General features: G+C 40.0%; 1 protein-coding gene across 4 annotated transcripts in view; it reads right to left on the bottom strand.

Annotated features, from left to right (window-relative positions):
- LOC138741057 (beta-galactosidase-1-like protein 2) overlaps nt 1–22,760 on the bottom strand; it is a 55,287-nt gene that overhangs the window by 3,729 nt on the left and 28,798 nt on the right. For 2 of the 4 annotated variants that reach the window (XM_069894542.1, XM_069894543.1), the window contains exons 11-18: nt 18,916–18,996; nt 17,731–17,837; nt 14,237–14,383; nt 12,443–12,514; nt 9,944–10,022; nt 8,921–9,008; nt 7,256–7,367; nt 703–819 (exon numbers count right to left, since the gene is read on the bottom strand). In XM_069894542.1, the coding sequence (XP_069750643.1) occupies nt 703–819; nt 7,256–7,367; nt 8,921–9,008; nt 9,944–10,022; nt 12,443–12,514; nt 14,237–14,383; nt 17,731–17,837; nt 18,916–18,996 (803 nt within the window). Of the gene's footprint in view, nt 1–702; nt 820–7,255; nt 7,368–8,920; nt 9,009–9,033; nt 9,132–9,943; nt 10,023–12,442; nt 12,515–14,236; nt 14,384–17,730; nt 17,838–18,915; nt 18,997–22,760 lie in introns of those variants that run through there. The other 2 variants (XM_069894544.1, XM_069894545.1) reach the window with 2 other exon arrangements.

Below are 22,760 nucleotides of genomic sequence, written 5' to 3'. Positions count from 1 at the left end.
TGGCATTCTATGCCATCGGTATTCTGTGGTTAGTAAGGGTTTACTTGAGGTGGTATATGAGTGAGGGGGAAAAAAAGGTTGAGAACCATGGTTTAAACCACGAACTTGAAAGGCAATGTAATGGCGTACCGGAACATCAGTTTCAATTGTGTGCTTAAGGGTTGCCTGGAGGACCAAATCACAGAATTCTAACTCAAAATGCTGTCACTGAACTTAGGTCTTAGGTATTGGGAATTCTCCAGACTGAGCTAATGAGGACAAAGTATCCAATGAATTTTTATGAGATTGATAACAATAATTAACAATTAAACAGATGGGTTAATCAAACCTTTTTTTTCCTCCACAAAAGATAAGTTTTATGCAAAACAAAAGATGGCTTGAAAGTAACTGATGAGTTTGGGAAAGGGAATAGAAAATAATGAATTAGAAAAATGAAATAAAATTTTTAAGATTTTTTTGTTTAAATGTGGCAACTGAAGTTTTGGCTCAGTAGCCCAAGAGTGAAATGAACAGCTAACTCTGTTGAAGATCGAATCTTCACCAAATCATGCCATGTTTTAATAGCTCACGTGACAAAAGACAACAAAGTTTGAATTTTTGTGATAGGGAATTTGAGACAACCATCTCTTGCACACAACTCTCAATTATCACTGCAAAATGATTCCAACATTTGTGGAAAGAGCCACCATCACTCTATCTTACCTCATTGTTTCCATGCTGCATCCAAGGAGCAGGTAGGTAAAGGTTCCTTTGTGGCCCAATTGCCCAGTAACGGCCCAAATTCAATCCATTCACAAACACAACACCTTTCTCCCAGCCCTGAAAATTACAACACATGTTCATTAAGACTTGGTTGCAAATATTTTCAAAAAAAAAGCAAATGTTTTTTGGATTAATGTTGGAGGGAGGGAACTGAAAAGTACAGGATACATGCCCTTTACATTGAACAGGTCTACACTTCCCGCTCTCACAAGATTTACCTGTGCACCTCCAGGCCCACTGATGAAGTTAACTTTTCTTTGAGCAGGCTGAGCATGGCAACAAAGCAGGAAAAGCACCATTTTTGACTGACCACCCAGCATAAACTAAAATGGTGAGTTCAGACAGAACAAAGACCTCTGCAGAACACATGTGGAACCTGGCATCAAAATTGGAATAACTAATCCACAAACCAGTCCAGCCTCTGGCTAACATTATCTGCCAAGTATATATTATGAGTACAACTATTTGCCAGTCTCCTTCATCGCAATCCCTGGGTAAACTCCATTTCATTTGCAGGTCAGAGCTACCAGAGAGAATAGTGCAGCAGTAAACAAGTAGGAGAGAGTAGTTCTAGGAGCTCTCGCCATTGAAATTAGATCATCGAACATAACAGAGGGAGACATTTCCAAGAACACTTAGAATAGTAGTGGAGGCCAGTATGTGGGGAAAGACATTAAGATGAGCATTTCCAACCATGCTCTGATCAAAGTGCTGACTGGAAGATTGATCTCAGATTCCTATTAAGATTTCACCATCAACAAAATCTTCAGCAAATGAGTGCAAAGCCCTGCAAAAGGTAATGGACACATCCCAGGACATCACCCTTCCCACCATTGAGGGAATGATGCCGTTGGAGAGCAGCAGCAATTATCAAAGATCCACATCACCCAGCACATGGTCTATTCTTGCTGCTGCCATCAGGAAAGAGGTATAGGTGCCATAAGACACACACCACCAGGTTCAGGAACAGCTGCTATCCCTCCAACACCAAACACCTCAACAACAAACTCAATCAGGGACTCATTTAAGGACTCTTAATTTTAAACTTTAATGATTTCTTTTCTCTCTGTATTGCAAAGCTCAGTTTGTTTACATTTCTTTATTTGTTGACATGTGTATATTTTTTGAATTACTAGTAAGTGGTAATTCTGCCTAGCCTGCAGAAAAAAAAAATCTCAGGGTTGTATGTGATATCATGTATGTACTCTGACAATAAATCTGAACTTCTAAACTTTATGAACTTTAATTCCATTCACTGCATGTCATCTTAAGAAACAGCTGAGAGAACTCAATTCAGAAAAGGCTCTGGTATCAGAAAATGCCTCTGCTCCAGTAAGGAGGAGTTGCGCTGCTTCGCGCCAAGCAAGTTCAATACTGTTGCAACATTTGTATTTTCCCAACTATGTGGAAAATTACCCAGGTATATTTGGTCTAAAAAACAGGACAAATCCAGTCCTAGAAAAATACAGGACAGAAACAGGCCCTTCCAGTCAGACCTGGACTATTATTCTCCCTAGTCCCACTGATCTGCACTCTGATCATATCCCTCCATACCCTCCAATCCATATACCTGTCCAAATTCTTCTTAAAAATTAAAATTGCTTCTGCATTGACCATTTCAGCTCGTAGCTCATTCCGGACTCCCATTAATCTCTGTGTGAATAAGTTCCACCTCATGTTCTCTCTAAACCTTTCTCCTTTCACCCTTAACCCATGTCCTCTCGTTTGTATCTCACCTACCCTCAGTGGAAAAAGCCTACCTACATTTACTCTGTCTAGGCCCCTCATAATTTTAACAAGCTCTACCAAATCTTCCCCCCTCCACTCCTCTTCTATGCTCCAGGGAATAAACACCTAACCTATTTATCCTTCCCTGTAACTCAGTTCTTGAACTCTGGGCAACATCCTAATAAATATTTTCTGCACTCTTTCAATCTTATTGATATCTTTCCTGTCACTAGGTGACTGAATCTGCATACAATCCACCAAATTTGGCCTCTAAAACGTTACCATAACATCCCACCTCCAATACACAATGCTTTGAAATGCCTAAAGCTTTCTTTTCAACCCTATCTACCTGTGACGCCACTTTCAGGGAATTGTGTATCTGTATTCCCAGATCTTTCTGTTCTACTGCACTCCCCAGTACCCTACCATTAACCATGCATGTCCTACCTTGGTTTGTCCTTCCAAAATGCAACACCTCACACTTGCCTGTATTAAATTCCATCTGCTATTTTTCAGCCCATTTTTCCAGTTGGTCCAAATCGCCCTGCAAGCATTGAAAGCCTTCCTCGCGGTCCACAACACATCCAAACTTTGTGTCACCTACAAATTTGCTGATCCAATTTACCATATTATCATCCAGATCATTAATATAGATGACAAATAACAACGGTCCCAGCAATGATCCCTGAGGCACACTACTAGTCACAAGTCTCCAGCCTGAGAAGCAACCATCCACTACCACTCTCTAGCTCCCCCATATAACCAATGTTGAATTCAGTTTACTACCTCATCATGAATACAGAGCATCTGAACCCTCCTAACCTCCCTTGACAGAGGCCTTACTAAAGTCAATGTAGACAAAATCCACCGACTTCCTGGTAATCTCCTCGAAAAACCCTATGATTGGTTAAACATGACCGACCATGCACAAATCCATGTATACTGATCACTAAGAATACCTTCCACTAACCTACCTACTATTGACATCAGCCTCCCTGGTCTATAATTTCCAGAGTTACTTCTGGAGCTTTTAAACAACAAATCAACATGAGCTACCATCCAATCCTCTGGCACCACACCCGTGGCTAAGTCCTAGAACCGAACCCCATTGTAAGTCAGGATCTACCTGTTTTGAAAATCCCATTTAAGATCTTCCCCATCTATTTTGGTTCGACCACTCTGATCTTCTAGGGGATCAATTTTGTCCCTTAATATCATTTTTCTCTTAGGATTTTCCTTCACATTGTCTGCCAAAGCAACCTCATGTCTTCTTTCAGCCTTCCTTGCTTCTTTCGTAAGTTTTCTTTTGCATTTTATATACACCTCAAGTACCTCATTTGTTGCGTTGGCTGTATATGCTACACAACTCTCTCTTCTTCTGAGCCAGATCCCCAAATCCCTTGAAAACCAAGGTTCCCTCTGCCTTTAATCTTAACGGTAACTTACAAACTCTGTACTCTCAAAATTTCACCTTTGAAGGTTTTCCACTTACTTACCACATCCTTTCCAGAAAACAACAACTCCCAATCCACGCATTCTAAATCCTTTCTCATTGCCTCAAAATTGGCCTTTCTCCAATTTAAAATCTGAACCCGAGGCCTTGATCCATCCTTCTCCATAATTAACTTGAAATTAATGGGATTCTGATCACTGGACCCAAAAATATTCCCTTATATATATACTTTTGTCCTGCCTCGTTCCCTAATAGGAGATCCAGTATTGCATTCTCTCTAGTTGATACCTCTATGTACTGATATAGAAAATTTTCTTGAACACATTTGACAAACTCCAAGCCATCCAGTCCTTTTACATTATGGGAGTCCCAGTCAATATGTGGCAAGTTAAAATCTCCCTCTTCCACAACCTTATCTTTTCTGCAACTATCTGCTATCTCTCTACAGATTTCCTCCTCCAATTCTTGCTGACTATTGTGTGGGCTATAATACAACCAGTCCTGTTAATTCCAGGCCAATCAGTCTGCACTCAAATTAATAAAGTCATGGAAGATGTCACTGAAGATGCTGTCATGCAGCATTTTCATATCATCAGCTTCCACATCAACTGCTGGTTTCAATCTGCAGGACCAAATGACTCCAGACCTCATCAGTCTTATCCACACATGGGCCAGAGATGAATTCCAATAGTGAGGTGGAGATTGTTTTCAACAGCATCAAGGACCGTGATATGACTAAACTTATAGGCATCAAAGGGAAAAGTTTTCAGTGGTTGCTACCTTGCATCGATGAACATGGTTGGGGTTGTTGGGAGAGCAATTATCCCAGTACTTTGTGGGACTTCTTCAGGGCAGCACCACAATTATCTTCTTCTGCTTCAATCAATGAATTTCCTTCCATTAATCAAGTCAGATGCTCATTGTCAATTGCAATTTTCTTTCAATTCCAAACCTATATAAGATAGCTGTTCATAGACTACAGCTCTGCTTTCAATACCACTGCCCCTAGCAAACTCATTTCCAAACTTCAGAACCTACATCTCAGTGTCCCCCTCCCTACATCTGGATCCTTGACGTCCTGTCTAACAGACAGCAATGAGTGAAGATGGACAGCATCATTCCCTCCATCATCACATTTAACATCAGTGCTCCTTAACGATGTGCACCCAGTCCACTACTATACACCTACGTCTGCACTGCTAAATGTCATTCCAACTCTATCATCCAACCTTGCTGATGATACCACGGAAGTGAGCCAGTTGTTATACAATGGTGAAATGGAATACAGGAAAGAGATTGGTAGCATGGTGCCAAGACAACAAATTCTCTTTCAACATCAATTAGACAAAGGATATAACCACCGACTTCAGGAAAAGGGGCAGAGTCCACACCTCTGTCCACGTTAATGACACTGAAGTGGAAAGAGTAGATAGGTTCAGCTTCGAAGCAATAATTATCTCCAATGACCTTACCATGTTGATGAGACAGTCAAGTACGCTCACCAACACCTCTAAGAAGGTTTAGAAAGCTAACATGCAACTTTAAGGCCCTCAACAATTTCTACAGAATCACCACAAAAAGCATACTTGCTGGATACATTGCAGTGTTGTACAAGAGCTGCCCTGCTCAAGATCAGAAGGCAGTGAATGTAGCTCAGAACATAACACAACTTTCCCTCCTAGCCATGGACTTCATGCACATTTCCTATTGCCTACACAAGGCAGCTGGCAAACTGAAGGGCCCATCATATCTGGGGAGCTCTCTTCTCCCTCCTCCCATCAAGGAGAAGCAAGCATCAACAAGCTTAAACACAATTTTTTCTCTAAAGCTGTCAGGCTCCTGAATGAACCCCACAACATGCTATTGGAGTCCTATACTCTGTAAATCGTGCTCTTCACATGGCTCTTTGAATGTTAGAGATAATCTTCTAGCCTGCTCGTAGATGAATCCTTCTCACTGGACGATGAAGGCATGGACTATTTGATTTTCTAAGCAGCAATGAAGGTTGTTTCTTTGGTTTTGTTTATTTGTCCAGAACCAAGATCATATTTTAAAAGGTCTGATAAATGGCAAGTAACATTCAAGTTACAAAAGTTCCAGACGAATGACCATTTCCTCCTGGCATTCATTAAATCTATCACCATCAGTATTCAGGAAGTGAAGAGTTGACCAGGATACTACTGTTGAATTAGTATTGTATAAAATAATCTGTTCCCATTTCATACAAGGAGGATTCAGTTGACATTGGTGACCAGATTACTCAATGATTCCACAAACAGCATTACCAATCCACATCCTTTCCAACTAGGATGCTAATTCAGGGCTATCCATGTTGGTCAGAATAGATGAAGTGAGACAACTGTGCACCAATAATGAACTGATGTTAAGTTTGTGGTTTAATGTTATAGAAAGACAGAGAAAGAAATGGAATTATATTGACCTGAGCCCTGAAAAGAATCAGCATCTGTGAGATACCAGATTTCAACACAGCATGGAAAAGTATGTGGGACTTGCACTGTAATTAGGAGTGCAGGAGGGGAATAATAATCAATCATCTTTCAATGACTGCCTTAATTGTAACGTGTATTTGAATAATTCCATAAACATAGCAAAATAGCCGTAAGCAGCTTCTCAAGAGCATTTGTAACAAAATTCAGGTGACCAATAACTTCAGGAAGGATAGATTTTAGACATAATGTTATACAGGACAGAGTTACACCTGTTGGCACTTTTCTGGGTGCTGTTGGAATTTGATACTGTCTGTGCAGTTAAGCAGGGTGAACGTGATTAATTCCGGTGGATCTGGTAGACGGCAGAAAGAGGAAAATTATATATATAAAAAAAACAAAAGATCCTCCCTTTAATTTCTGGGACAAGAAAGTCTCTAAAAGTTTCTATACAATAGTCTTTCTTGGCTCTTCTACATTAAAATCCACCAATCAAGCAATACATTCGGATATTTTAGATTTGTATTTGAACAACAAACCCAAATCAGTATTGCATTAAAATAAGTATTTCTCTAGGATGACCAGTTTTTGCTTGACAAACATTACAATCATTTCACTAAAATGAGGATTGGAATTTTCAAACTAAAGTTTATTTTCTTAGCTGCTATGTTTAAAATATTCTCATCTTCAATATCTATTTGAGAAAAGAAAAGTACCTACTTTCGTTGAAGTTGGAAGTTTTAGGAATTGGTACTTTTGCCACTGCCTCGTTCAGTCTCACATTTCAAGATGCAAATTATACAGTTACTTTACAATGTGCTCTCCCAAGCAGAAAGCAATAATAAATAAAACTTATTGTCCTTACCGCAAGTTTCACAAAAGTATCACGAGGCAATGATTCCACGTAGAATGAGCCATAGAAGAAGGCAGGAAAAATAGGTTTCTCCGGAATAGGAAACAATTGAACAGTTGAGAAACTTCAGTGCAGAGAGAGAAAAATAAAGTTATTCCCAACATCAAGTATTAACCAACAAATCTTTAATCCTTTGACTTTATGCAAAATTACACTTGTTGATGCCTATAGAATAAATATTGGATGAAAATGGATACACAATTTCCTCAATTATTCTTGCAAGGATATTGAAATTAGTACATATAGTTGGGGTAAATCTAGAATTATAAGGCAATATCAGGATTAAGGGGAGGAGAAATTCCTTCCCTGAGTGTTTCTAACCCTTGGGAATATCCACCCTTCAGTGCTTGGTATGTCATTTGGCTTGTTCAAGGCTAAAATATTTTTGAACACCAGGTGAGTCAGGACTGTAGGCAGTAAGCAGGAAAAAGTAGATGAACGAATCATCTACAAATTTATGAATAATAAAGCAGGCTTTAAAGGGTGGCCTAACCATGGTCCTATTTCTTGCATTCCTGTATTTGAATGGCGATCTAAATGAGTCCACACATACACATATAGGGTGGCACAGTTAGCATAGCGGTTAGCGCCAAGCTATTACAGCGCCAGAGACCCGGGTTCGAATCTGGCACTGTCTGTAAGGAGATTGTATATTCTTCCCATGTCTGCCTGGGTTTCCTCGAGGTACTCCAGTTTCCTCCCATCATCCAAAGCATACAGGGTTATAGGTTAATTTGTGTGTAATTGGCCAGCACGGATTTAAATGGCTGGAATTGGCTTCCTGAATAAAATATAAAAATGTAAATATGTAGATGCATACTCTTCCATAATAATTGGGCAATACTTTGGTACAATCAGTTAGCTGAGACTCACATCAAAAGAATGGTCAAGGCACCAGAGGCAGTAGAATACATAACAGAGCAATAGCAGTAATGGAAGCAATGCAGCTACCAAATAAAAGTTGGTTGCAAGATAAGACATATTCTGGTAAATGTTAACAGAAATCCTCTGTCAATAAAATGACAATTATTCCAGCTCAATTAAGGTCTAGTTCAAAATCAGTTTGAATTCAATTCCCAAATCAGTGTTTGCTTAAAAACTCAGGAGCTCTAATCTGGGTATCGATGCAAACTGTGCAAGGACGACCGGCATGAGCCAATATGAGGGAATAATGGTTGGAATTTATGAAGAGCTGGAACATTTTCAGTATGTAACGAAGGTAGAAAGCTGGAGATTCCCATAGTCAAATTAAAAATAGACCAGGGCAAAAGTGGTAGATTGTGATTGATCTCCATTATTTAGCTGATGTAACGACAGTGATTGCTTCCTTGGAATGATTTCAATTAATATCTGAACTACAATTACAAGCACCATCCGATTTTCTATAAAGGTTTTGTGAACTTTGCTCTTGCCTTTGAAACAATGACTAATACTGGTTGCATTAAATGTTGGCTATGATAACATCACAATATTTTTAACGGAGTAAGAAGAGAAAATACTGAAAGTAATAACAGCCCTGAAATGAAAACTGTGCTCATGTGACCTTAGACCAATATTTCATAATATAACAACTTCTCCAAATCAGAGACAAATTATGATGATCATCGGGTGCATTACCTCTCAATAAAACTTGTTTTCATCTCCAAGGGGTAGATTGTAAAGCCTTTCAAAGGCTGTTTATTCAGAAAGATGTCTCCTAGGAGACCTGAAGAACCAAAACTTGTAAGTGACACCAATGGAATCGAACATCTTCAGGTGACAATACTTCAATCAATTGCAATTGTGGCAAACTTTTTTTTGTTTAAAGATACTTGGATTTCTATATAACCTTCAACACAGAAAGAATATCATAACAGCAAGAATGGATTCCAATTCACAGGCGATATTAATAGGTCAGCTAACAACTTAGTCAAAGAAATGCATTTCATAGATTTTGAAAGAAGAGAAATAGCTCAAAAAACTTTGTCAGGAGCTTGCAGGACATGGTGACAGGAAGGAAGGGATGCACAAGAGCTCAGAGTCAGGGGAACATTACAATTTAGGGATGAAGGACATTTTAAAGAAAGGGAACAACCAAAATGATTTAACCATGCACATTTGAAATTAATCCGCATTTTTTAAAGAGTTTTAGGAAAACAATATCTGGAGTTACTATAGAAGGACGGTTTCTCCTGACCTGACTGGAGATAAAAGATGCAAGGCTGTCAAAGATGATATTGGAAGATAGGGTAATATCTGACGGGTTACAACTAAATATATTACTGTGGATACTGCAAGTGATCGTGGGAAGAATTCTGCTAATTTCATTAGATTAGTTGAAGGAAGGAAATAGCAATTTATCCTTTTAATACCATCTTGGGAACACTGAGGCTTGCTTCTTCTGTTTAAGGGGACACTAAGTTGCATGACATGAGATTTATTACCAAAGGAAATTTGTCTAATAACTGCAATGAAATCCAGGATGAAATCTAGGTGTCAGATCTAATCAAGCATTTCTGATAATCCTTCTTGATAGCTAGATCTTGCATGTTGGAATTTAAAAAAAGAATGGAATAGCTTTGGGTATTTCTTTGTTTGCATTTTCAATGTAACCACGCACTACCCAACACTATATTGTCAATCACCATTTTAGTCAATTACCTTTTCGCTGTTCATCAAGTTTTTTGCCATAGTTCACTCTACCACAATTTTCCACCAAAAGGCTTAAATTTTGTTTACCCTACAAAAATAATAATCTTGTTTCAATAAAGGAATAACAACACAAGAAATTCATAATAAAATCACTCACTCACAGAAACCTTTATGTAAAATAACCAGGTATTATTAAGACCATCATTCTTAATAAGACCATTAAGACCATTATTCTTCTCACAATAGACAAGAGCAATTTAGAAAAGAACAAGAAATGAATATATCCAAGAATTTAAAAACCAGAGAACAGAAAATGTACACCTGCACATGTTGCCTGTTTCAAAATAAATTCTCAGTAAATCTAACGGAGACAGTTTACATCACTTTGCACTGATGGAACTTGACATGTGGATGAAGGAGGTACAGGTACACGATCCTTTAACCGGACATCTAAAATCCGGAAAGCTCCAAAATCTGGCAAGTGGGGACCAGCGGTTGGGGGAGGCGGCCAAGGGACTGGGGGTCGGGGGAGGCGGCCGGGCGACTGGAAGGGGGTGGGGGAGGATACAGCAGCACAATTCGGGTGGGCTTTCCAAAATCCGGAAAAATCTGAAATTCGGAACACAATGTCCCCCAAGGGTTCAGGATAAAGGATCGTGTACCTGTATAAAACTATGGTTATGGTTTCCATAATTTTACAATGGTGTATGATTGCAGGATTTTCCAGAACCTCTTGGCTGTGGATGTCTCATTAGGTTTTGGGGATTCCAGACTGGGTCTACTGTAAACAATTTATATTCAGCAGAGACCGTAAAATAAATACAATGCTTCAACACACCACCTGCAAAGTTAGATTAAGTTTTTAGTATAAGCTATTTGTGTTTTCAGTTTCAGTTATTCAATTATTTTTGCTTGCCTTCCATTTTGTTCACAATATTCAGTTTTAAACAATGCTGGTGTTTTAGCTTTTAGTTTAAATCTTATAGAGAAGGAACTGCTAAAAAACTATTCACTGTTTCCATTCTTCCACTTTCAATTATCAAGCATTAGTTTACACAAAGGATCTATGTTTCAGTTTGAAATACCACTTCCTTTAAAATAGCAAATCCTCCATAAACTATATACTGGAGTCCTTTCATTGTTGCTTTTGAACAAGCCACCTTGATTCTTTAAAATCAGAAGATCTTTTCTTGTGGCAAACATAATCTAGGATAAAGTGAGAACATGTAAAGTACTTGATCAGTTGAGAAACATCAACTTTTGGTCAGGTTTTTAAAGCTTGTTCAGTTGTTGTAGAAGATCCCATGACAGTATACAAATAAAAAAGGAAGAATAGAGTAGACCAAAATTCTCAAAGGGTAACAGTCATGGGGAGATTTTGGAAATATAAGTACAAAGAGAACTGAATTGACAGAGCAACATTAAAAAAAAAACTTTTATGGGATCCTAATCATTGTAAAGCAACCACAGAAACAGCAAGAAAAATAAAAGGCACCTTTATTTTTGGCCACAACTGATTATACTGCTCAGTATTGGGCAATAGACTCTGAAAGATATGAAAACCTTTGAGAAGGTAGAGAATAGTTTGGCTTGAGTAATGCCAGAGATGAGGGACTAGCTGGAGAAGCAAGTGGAAGAGACTGAGAATTGATGGACATAAAATCAGATCAGATCTATATTAGGTAGAGGGTAATTGTTTCCTCTGGTAGAGGGTTCAAGAACTACAGGACAAAAATGGATATAAGTGGCAAAAGAATAGAGAATAGACAAAGGAAGAACTGCTTCAGTCAGCAAGTGGACAAATCTGGATTGTTGGCAGGGACAATAGCGGAAGATACATGATGTTCAAAAAAGGAACTGGATTTGAACTTACCCTTTTTTAATTTAAAGATGTAGCACAGTAGCAGTGTCTTCCAGCCCACAAGCCCTGGCTGCCTAAATATACCAATTACCCTACTAAACACAGAGAGGAAACTGGAGCACCTGGAGGAAACCCATGCAGACGTGGAGAGAGCATGCCAACTCCTTATAGACAGCGCCGGATTAGAACCTGGGTTACTGGCTCTGTAATGTTTTTGTGCTAACCACTACACTAACTGTGCTGCCCTGCATTGGAAAGGAAGGAATTCATAGGGTTGGAATAGGAACGAGGAGTGTAACGACCTGAGGCACTCTTGAATAAAGCCACTGGATCCAACCGAACCCTTTCATGTTGCAATCTTGATTCCGTGAACTTTCCCCATGTCTTGGCTTATGTCTATCCCATGGAAAGCGAGGAACTTAACAGTTATCTCATTTGCTGTTTATAAATTCTTTTATGTATTTGCTTGTGAAATAAAGCAAAGTTATCAAATAGTTTTCATTGCCAGAAGAGATAACTTCAGATTTTATTGTAGTCACTATTTTTCTCAAAACATCAAAGTTAAAGCATAATTGTATTGGTTGCAACATCAACAATAAGAATGGTTTGCTCTATACTTTACAAGTATGATATTTTGAGGCATTCACCGTAATATCTGGGATCGTCAATTCCACATTTTTGTAATCCAAGAATCCTATGGACTGACTACCAACAAACACCTGAAATATAGGAAATAAAAAAATGATCTGAATGAAAAACCAGGGAGTTGGGCATGAATGACAAGCTCTCAACAGAAGTGAGACAAACCAGCAATAGGAACTCCTAAATTAGCATTCTAATGCAACGCTACTGTTCAACCTTCACCTTGCCGCAACTTCTTTGTACATTAAGCCCATATTTCCTTGAGTCATAGAACATCCATTCAGTCCATTAAGTTACAAAGATTTTCTGAGCAGTTTCATCAATCACATTCCCCAGTAACAAATTTTCGTCCACATGCGCATCAACTCCTCCTGCCACCCAACACAATCTGCACCACGGGTAATTTACAGTGGCCCACCTTACTCTACCAACCAGCACACCTTTTGGATGTGCTAGCAAATGGAACATCCAGGGGAAGCTCCAACCATGGCAGAATATGCATACGCTTCACAGTCAATAAAGGAAATCAGGATCGCACTCAGTGGACCTGGCCACGATAGGCAGTGACTGAGATGGTTCTTGCAACTTCTTTTGCAAGTTACAGTCACGGAATTACACTGGTCTCCGATCTCAATTTAGCATCAATTTATAGGGGCCCAATGCGGGACTCTGCTGACTGCATAATGATGCCAACTGTTCCTTTTGTATCTTCCCAGTTTCTTTCAAACCATTAAATTGGTGAGAATTAATTTGGTGGAAATAACTTTGACTGGACTACAAATTTATACAATCACAGAATTATCTACTTATTAGTGTTCAATATCAGTTTAATACCTTCTGAGTAAAGGAATGATTAGTGAAAGAGAATTTTTTTTAAATCAAACAGTCACTGAAATGTATCGCCTAGACCATTCTTCATGCTGAATGGAAACATTTTTGAATAATATTTCAGAAGAGGGGTTCGTGATTCAAGAAATATGCTGCACATTTTTTCAAGAATGAGGGGAGATTTGATAGAGGTATTTAAAATTATGAGGGGTATAGACAGAGTAAATGTAGATAGGCTTTTTTCACTGAGGGTACGTGAGATACAAATCAGAGGACATGGGTTAAGAGTGAAAGGGAAAACAGAGAGTGGCGGGAGTGTGGAACGAGCTGCCGGGTGAAGTGGTCAATGCGGGCTCAATTTTAACATTTAAGAAGAATTTGGACAGGTACATGGATGGGAGAGGTAATGGAGGGCTATGGACTGGGTGCTGGTCAGTGGGACGAGGCAAAAAATATGGATCAGCACAGACTAGAAGGGCCAAAGGGGCCTGATTCTGTGCTGTAATGTTCTATGGTTCTCATGAAATGTCTACTATTTGGATGACTTTTAGGATTCCAATTGCCTCAGTAAGATTTTGACACTCCACTCACCCTAAAGAATGATCACATCACAACATGCAGTGCACACATTTCCCAATTGTGTGCCAGTCTCTTCGTAATACAGGCAAGTGCATCCCTCATTCCCAAAATTCTTCAAATTAGAAGAGATAGTTGTTGAACATGGGTAGACTACATGTTACTGAAATTAATCAGTGAGGATAAAAAAAGAAAAAAAATCGGAGAGTTCTCAGTTTTAATGGAATTATAACATTCTCAAGGGTTTACCAGTGATGTGCTGCCATAATCAAAGCATGATGCCCATCCACAAAATTAATTTCCTCCTCTACCTCAACTGCTAAAAAAAATGGATCTTTCTCAGAAAACTACCAACACTGAAGGCAAATTAGATAAAAATCTGACCTCTTGCTTACCTGTGCTCTGTCACGGACATTCTTCTCAGAACGAAGTACTCCACCACTACTTATTATAGTGGTATACAAAGTGTAACCATAGGCTTGTCCACTACCATTGTTAATGGGCAGGTTCTCCATATTGATAGGCCTTTCACTCTTAATTGGCTACAAAGGACAGATGAAAATGGTACTCCTGCAATAACCTGAACAATCTTCATTTAAAACATCAACCTCAGCATTAGATCTCTCAATGCACTATATTAACACATTGTCAAACAAAAAATCTGACAGAGCCACAGAAGGAGAAAAGTTTTGATCAAAAACATGGCTTACAGAACATCTTAAATGAGCAAGCAGAACTTCAGATCTCAGTACAAAAGCAACTCAAAATGTTAAAATCTAATGAAGAGCACAAGGCCATTATTTGATTAACAAAAAATCTTGAAAGTCGGAGTAGAAGAGATCAGGGGAGAACCAAGATTCAGAGGGGTAAGAGGAGGGAAAGCATTGACTGGATTGTAGAACAGAGAGACACTAAACCCTCAACAGATCAGGAAACAACAGTGAGAAGACAAATAGTTAATGTTTCAGATCCAAGACACTTCATCAGAACTGATGTTTAACAATTTCTCTTTCAATAGATGCTGCCTATCATACTGAGTATTCCAGATTTTTCTGTTTACATCCTCATTCAATAAAATGGGTGGGTTTCTACATCAATTCCACTGTCCACTCTATTACAATACCTCTATATTCTCTTTAGACTCAAATTCCATTTATCTTATGCTTGGATATGGAATTCTAAAAATTCATGCAATGCAAGTGAAGAAATTTCTCCTGAACACGCTGCTCATAGTTTTCACGAATAATGTAATGAGAGTTTATTATCACTATAACTTCCTGCAGCCAGATATGCAAGATGATCCAACTACAATGGTATACATTAAATTACTACAATATCCCAAATCATAAAAAGAAATAATAAATATAAAAGGATAGATATATATTCACAGTTGCAGTTTGTGTAAGAAATAGAAGTGATGTTTCAAATGTGCAAAACATATCTTTTGGTGATCTTGGACTGGTGTATAGTTAGGGTCACATGGAGTTCAAGCGCATAACTGTTGACATAAAAATTGTTCTTGAACCAAGAGGTGCTGGACTTCAGACTTCTGTATCTTAAGAAGAGATTGTGACCAGGATCACAGAGGTTTTGCATAATATTAGTAAAAACACTGAAATGTTGGAGGAACTCAGCAGGTCTTACAGCGTCCATTGTTGCAAAAGGGATGTAAATGATGTTTCGGGCCTGAACCTTTCCTAAAGGGCACACCTACCTTACCTTGAGAAAGGGCTCGAGCCTGAAATGTTGATTATATATCTTTACCTCTTCTGGATGCTGCAACACCTGCTGAGTTCTTCCAGCATTTCTATGTTTTTACTATAATCACAGCAGCTGCAGACTTTTGTGTTTCACTCCTTCATGATCTTGGTTTAGGCAGATGTCTTCAACGGATGGGAGATCAGTGCCAAATGATGAACTTGGCTCAATTTCTGCTGACATCTGTGTTTCTTGATACTACCATTATCAAAGAAGACAGTGATATAACCAATCAGTATGCTTTCCATGGTCTCCTGTGGAAGTTTGATAGAGTATTCAAATGATATGGCAAATCTCCTTGGACTTCCCATAGAGATGCTGTTGTGTCTTTTCAGTTGCTTTGAAGTGCTGGATCCAGGAGACATTCTTCGATCTGTGGACTGACTCCTGGGAGCATAAAGGAACTAATCCTCTCCTCCACCTCAATCCTTTATCCTGAGACCTTAATCCTCCCCATCCAGGCAAAACAGCCTGTTGGCATACACCCCCTCAAATTCCCTAACCTCATTATTGCCCAAAAATTTAATTTCAATATACAAACACATTATACAATACAAAAAAAAATGATCATTACACACTGGAATTTTCCCCAGTCTCAAAGAACTAAAACTCCAATTTGTAATCTGTCATACTCCAAGGGGATATGGTGATTGTCTGGGGAAAGTGAATAGAACAGTAGGTTCAAAGGCCTTCATCTGAGTTAGTGGTATATCTAACAAGTTTTAAATATCAATATGATATGCCAAGCTGAGATGAGCCTTTCTAATGAGCATTCAGACATGTATGAAAGTCTGTAAGTTTGCCACATTCTCACCTGTTTCACAGAAGCTGGTGACTCCAATGCATTATAACCAAAATGCCAACCAATTCTCTCACTAGATGAATAGTCTGAGGGGAATAATCGAAAGTTAAGAGGAAAGTTAATTAATTGAAAGAATCAAGGTACGGTACTTCCTAGCAGACGTAGATTGGATGTCTGATCAACATTACAGGCTTCTAATGTTCTTCTTATTAAAATGGTTAATATCATACTTCCCTCTGCAAACCCTAACAAATTACATTAAATTCTGACATCTCTGTAGCCTCTTTCATTCCCAGCTTACTTCATTGAGTTAGCAAGCCTGAATGCACTGCTCGACCACTCCTTGAAGCGTTAAATGAAAAAACAGACATAAAGTATTGGTAGCAAATTTAGAAATGTTCTGATAAAACATTCAAAAATCAAGGACTTTCAGTTGTTTCAACCAACCAACTGCATTATCACCAGTTCAGGCACACCAATATGGTAAGTATATTCTGTCAGTCCCTTGAATGTTCAGAAACTAGAAATTTGAAGTGACATAGGTGTGTGCTTTCTTTTCCCCCCCTTAGCTCTTATTTCAAGTCCTAGACAGTAGATCATTAACTTTGGATGGGGCTGAAATTATGAACTAATCACACACTGATGGGTTCAGCTATTTTGAAGTAAATCTAAATGAACTTGTTCCAAGCTTTCTACAACTTTATTTTATTCTTCTTGTGTTTAAAAACCCAGTACATTAGAAGCCTGTAATGTTAATCAGACATCCAATCTACGTCTGGTCGGAAGTACCGTACCTTGATTTCTTTTGATTCATTAACTTTCCTCTTAATTTTTAATTATTCCCCTCAGACTATTCATCTAGTGAGAGAATTGGTTGGCATTTTGGTTTATAATGCATTGGAGTCACCAGCTTCTGTGAAACAGGTGAGAATGTGGCAAACTTACAGACTTTCAAACATGCCTGAATACTCATTAGAAAGGCTCATCTCAGCTTGGCATATCATATTGATATTTAAAACTTGTTAGGTAGAACTAATTGGTTAATGCAGGCATTTACATTCAATATGTCAAGTGCATATTAATAGTTACAGGAATTCAGAGCAAGTGCAATAAACATTCAAATTTCAATTCTCAGACCAAGGTGTCACTTCTTTTTGTGAGAGGCAAATCAGAAGCACACAAAGTTAAAAATAATGGTCACCTCCAACTGAATATATCACTAATTCTTGTGCCTAAGATCAGGACTGTTTTTGCCAAACCTATTACAGTACTATCTGAATAAGGTGCATCTTCCTTGTGTGTAGTGAGCAATAATCAATAAAAATAGACCTTTTCTAAGTGTCTGAGTGCATTCCACAATGGAAAGTATTCCTTTGGATGAACAGAACCATATCGTGATTTATGCATCATATGGGGCATTTCAGGTAATTCTTCACCTGGAACAAGAATGAGAAAAATTAGCTTTATTTTTATTTTTAAAATATTTTTATTAATTTGGTAGAGAGAAATATTACATTATATGTTGTCTACATATTAGTTACATCAATTTTATATAATGCAATACAGAATATGAATCATTAATGTTACATTGTCTTGTACATGATGCTCAAATAAAATGGAAATTCCCTTACGAAAACTTCACCTTGTATTCTAATATTACAACATATTCATTGTTGGTTATTTAATTGGACTGATCTCTTGAATGTCCAAGGAATATTTTCCTCTACAGAATAGCCAAATAAAGCAATAAAAGGGCATGGTTCCAAATTAATCCTAAGAATCTCTGGAAAAATGGTTTCCAAAATTCTTTTAGCTTTGGACATTCCCAAAACGTATAAATCAGAGAGGCCTCAAAGATTTTACATTTATCACATAGTGGATTAACATCAGAATAAAAATGAGATAGTTTAACTTTAGACATATTTATTCTATGTACCATTTTAAATTGCATTAAATAATGTCATGCACAAAATGAACTATTATTAATAAGATCCAGCACGTAATCCCCATCTTCATCTGGAATTGATATATTCAAATCTCGTTTCCAATCACTCTTAATTCTCCATGCCTGAACATATTCATAGATCCATTGTTATCATCGATAATTGCTATCAATCCACCATGAGAAAATTTTAAATCAAAAAGTAAATCAAGTCTATTAGTTCAGGAAGCTTTTTAAAAAAATACAATCTGCGATCTAACAGAATCAATAAAAACACATTTTAGTTGATAGGATGCACATGGCTTCAATAGAAATTCATTAATGACAATATTATTTTATGAGAAAAATCATGTTCAACTTAATGATGCATAGTGTTCCCAGGTTACAGCAGGGTTCTGTTCCAGAGAACTCTCTCAAACTGCTCACAAGTCAGAAATGAACCCAACTTTGAATAGGAATGTTATTGCGGGAGGGAAAAGCTCTGCTCTTTTAATTTACTTCCCTGGGCAAACAAATGTGGACATAATTTTCCCAAAAATGTGCAAAATTCACAAAGTGAAAAGAATATTTACCCAAGTACTTGCTGTAGAGTTTTCGAATTTGCATGTATTTATCTGTATAATCTCCTGCTTCAGATAAGGGTGCATCATAATCTGATAAAGAACAGAATTGGTTCAATGAAAAACCAGCAATTCAGGTTTTATAAACCAGCAATGCTCCTATATGAATAATAATTAAGATTATACAATGCAGTACATAGCACAAATAAATTTGTGAAATATATCTAGTTCTGTGCCTCTCCACTAAAGACTCCTAGCATTTTGATTTCGAAGTAGCATTCACTTCAACAATTAAAGCTATATGTTTACATTTGATTTTCAGTTCTTTAATTTATTAAAGACAATTTCATAGGAAAGTTCTTGCTTGCTGGATAGAGTCAGTAATATTCTACCCAGCATGACCCAAAAAATATTTTTGGGTTTTATTGCACTCATAGCAATGTAAAACCAAATGATAACTTGCTGTTGCTACAGTTATACAAATGGCTCCTGATTTACCATTTCAAGCCAATTGAGTCGAATGGTCCAATACCAAAAGATGGCTCTCACCTGCCAGGAAGTCCTCACATTTGTCAGCCAAGTTTGCAGCTTCCTGTACTAAGTCAGCAAGAGCATCTTCTGTCCCGCTGCCCCTCTCAACTTTGCAAAGTGAATTTCTCATGGAGTCTAATGGCACAACATTAAGTTTTGCAGGTTTTCCAGATCTTGGATTAAACCAGGTACAAATACAGAAGCACCAATGAAATGAATGGGAGGTGTTGATTGCAATGAGCAGGGAAATGCACATTTTATTTATTTTAATTGCTAATTTCTATGTTTTAACTGGAGTATGCTTTTAGTTTTTCAATGTTAAAAAATTACATCTTCCTTTTTGAACTTTTTTTTAAGATATATATTCCATTGACATTCAAAAACATTATACGACATCAATAGTTTTCACAACTACTGAGTCTACATCAAGCAACCACGTGAGCAAACGGGCCGAATCACCGCAACACGTCCAAGATGATACAGGCTCACCTCCACTGTGAGGAGCCAGCGCCTAGCGCCACGTGCAGGCTAAGGAGTTCTTCACTTCCACGTAGCAGCCCGCCAGCTGGAGAGTGACACCGCAACGCGATGACGTCACTTCCGGAAGTTGGGGGGTACATCACCGAAAGTGGGCAGGCCAGCGAGTGCATGAGGGGAATTCAAACCAGTAAAGTCATTCTGTATTGTTCAGTCACCTTGTGTTGGAAACTCTTTATCGGTAGTGCTGCCACGGCAGACGTTACAGTGGTGACCCCAACGGTTCCAACGTTTTGGAACCAGTATCGACCACACTAGAATGGTGCAACTAGCTGAATCCACAGTCGCAGTGCCTGCGACCAACACGGTGGGCGTATATCTCCCGCCATTCTGGGCAAGCCAGCCCAGGAACTCGCTATAGCTGGCTGAGTCACAGTTCAACATCAGGGAAATCGTTTCAGAGGAGACCAAGTTTTGACACGTCGTCAGTGCCCAGGATACCGCCATGAAGGGCCAAATGGCCGACTCCTGCACCTATTTTTCTATGTTTCTGCCAAATTAAGCTCCTTCATAGAAAACCCACCGATGGAGTGTAAGTACGAGTAGTTCCAGCATTTCCTCTTGGACACCCTAGTGCTCAGCTGGCACGAGCACTTCATCAGAATCCTCAATGTGCAGGACCTGGGCAACAGAAACCCCTCCGAGCTAATGCACAAGATAGTGGCCCGGGCAGATGGGCACATAGACTGTTTCCCTGTTTGAGGTCCTATTCCTCTCAAAACTACCGGTGCATGTATCCTTGGCAGTTTCAGACATGGATTTCAGCGCCCCACACCTCGTAGCCAAGGAAGAAGGCAGGCTGTTCTACACGCCACAGCAGAGTTCCCTCCACATGCAATCAGTCTATGCAATCAACGCTGCTACCCCGTCCAACCCATGGGGTAGCTGTGGCACAGCGGCAATACGAGGGCCGAGAGGAGCAGAACATCGAGTATTGTTTCTACCACCATCGATAGGACAGAAACGCCTGGCGGTGCACCCCCCCACCATGCTTGTACCCCACCGCCAGAATCAACACAGCAATGGGAAACAGGCGGGTCGGCCGCCGATAGTGGCCTCGGCAGTTGGCACACAGAAAGGCCTCAGAGACCAGAGAACCAGGAGGGATTTCCTCACAGACACAGGCGCTGAGATTAGCCTTATCCTGCCCACGCACTTTGAGGCAAGAAACACCACCAAAGGCTTTCTGCTGCAAGTGGCCAATGGATCCTCCATTCCCAGCTACGGCACTTGCCTGGTCACCATCCACATGGCAGATGCTGTTTTCCACTGGGAGTGCACCATTGCAGCTGAGGAACAGGCACTACTTGGAGCGGATTTCCTCTGGGCTCACAAACTGGTGGTGGACATAACAAGATGCCGGTTAGTAAAAGACACAATGTTCCAGTCTTTCCCCCTCACCCTATGGAGATGCTCTTTCCTGTTACTGGGAATCCATGTCCTGGACCAAGACGAGTATCCCTTCTTATTGTCCAAACACCTGGCTTTATTGGCACCGAACTTACATGACTCCAATCCGCCACATGTTGTGGAGCACCACATAGAGACCGCCAGCCCCCCCCCCCCGGTGCATGCACAAGCCTGTCACTTCCCGCCAGACAAGCTCCAACAAGCCAAGGTTGAGTTTGCCGTGATGGAGGAGTTGGGGATCATCCGCCATCCCAACAGCCCGTGAGCCTCCCCGCTCCACATGGTGCAGAAGAGCCGGCAGGGACCTCAACTTCTTTCTCATTTGGCCCCAAAGCCAACACCCACAGTCAGCAGTTCAGGCTCATAGTGAACCCAGCTAAGTGCCAGTTCAGCCTGAGAACAGTAGACTGCCTCGGGCACTGCATCACCCCAGAGGGCACTTCGTCAATACCCGACAAGATGGAGGCCATTCAGAATTTCCCCAGGCTGAACACAACCAAAGGGCTTCAGGAATTCCTGGGGATGGTCAACTTCTACCACCGTTTCCACCCAGGAGTGGCCACACTCATGAAGCCCTTGTTCAGCCTCGTCAAATTGGCAACGAGACATCCCAATAGATGCCAAAGGCCACAGAGGCTTTTCACTGGCAAAGGCCACAGTGCTGGTACACCTGGATCCCATCTCCCCTCACTCACAACGGGCGCTTCAGACAGAGCAGTGGGCGCAGTGCTAGAGCAATGGGTCGACAAACACTGGCGACCCCTCACTTTCTTCAGTAAGCACCTCCGAACACTAGAGCTCAAGTACAGTGCACTTGACCATGAACTGCTGGCCTTGAACCTGGCGATACGGCACTTCCGCTGCATGCTAGAGGGGAAGAGGTTCATTGCCTACAGAGACCACAAAACATTGACCTACACGCTCAGCGAGGTCTCAGATCTGTGGTCAGCAAGACAACAACGACACCTCTCCTACGTATCAGAATTCACCACAGATATCCACCGTGTCACCGGCAAAGCCAACGTAGTAGCTGACACGCTGTCCGGGCTCACTGTCACCACAACCTTGGGAGACCTCAACGTTGCCCAGCTCACCAAGGACAAGATGGAGGGCGCAGATGTCCAGACATACCATATGGCCATTACCAGCCTGAAGATCAGAGAAGTCTGCCCCACACCAGGAGAACCGGCCCTGCTGTGCGACATCTCCACCGGATCCCCAAGGCCGATCCTACCTGTGACCTGGCGACGGTGGGTTTTCGACCAGATCCACAGCTTTTCTCACCCCTCCATGAGGTCCACAGTTCCACCTGCTCTCGGACAAGTTCGTGTGGCATGGGCTCCGCCAGGGCGTTACCTTGTGGGCTCGAACCTGCTTAC

Source organism: Narcine bancroftii, chromosome 8 (assembly GCF_036971445.1).
Source record: "Narcine bancroftii isolate sNarBan1 chromosome 8, sNarBan1.hap1, whole genome shotgun sequence".
In the NCBI taxonomy this organism is placed as follows: Eukaryota; Metazoa; Chordata; class Chondrichthyes; order Torpediniformes; family Narcinidae; genus Narcine; species Narcine bancroftii.
This window is presented reverse-complemented; position numbering and strand designations above follow the sequence as displayed.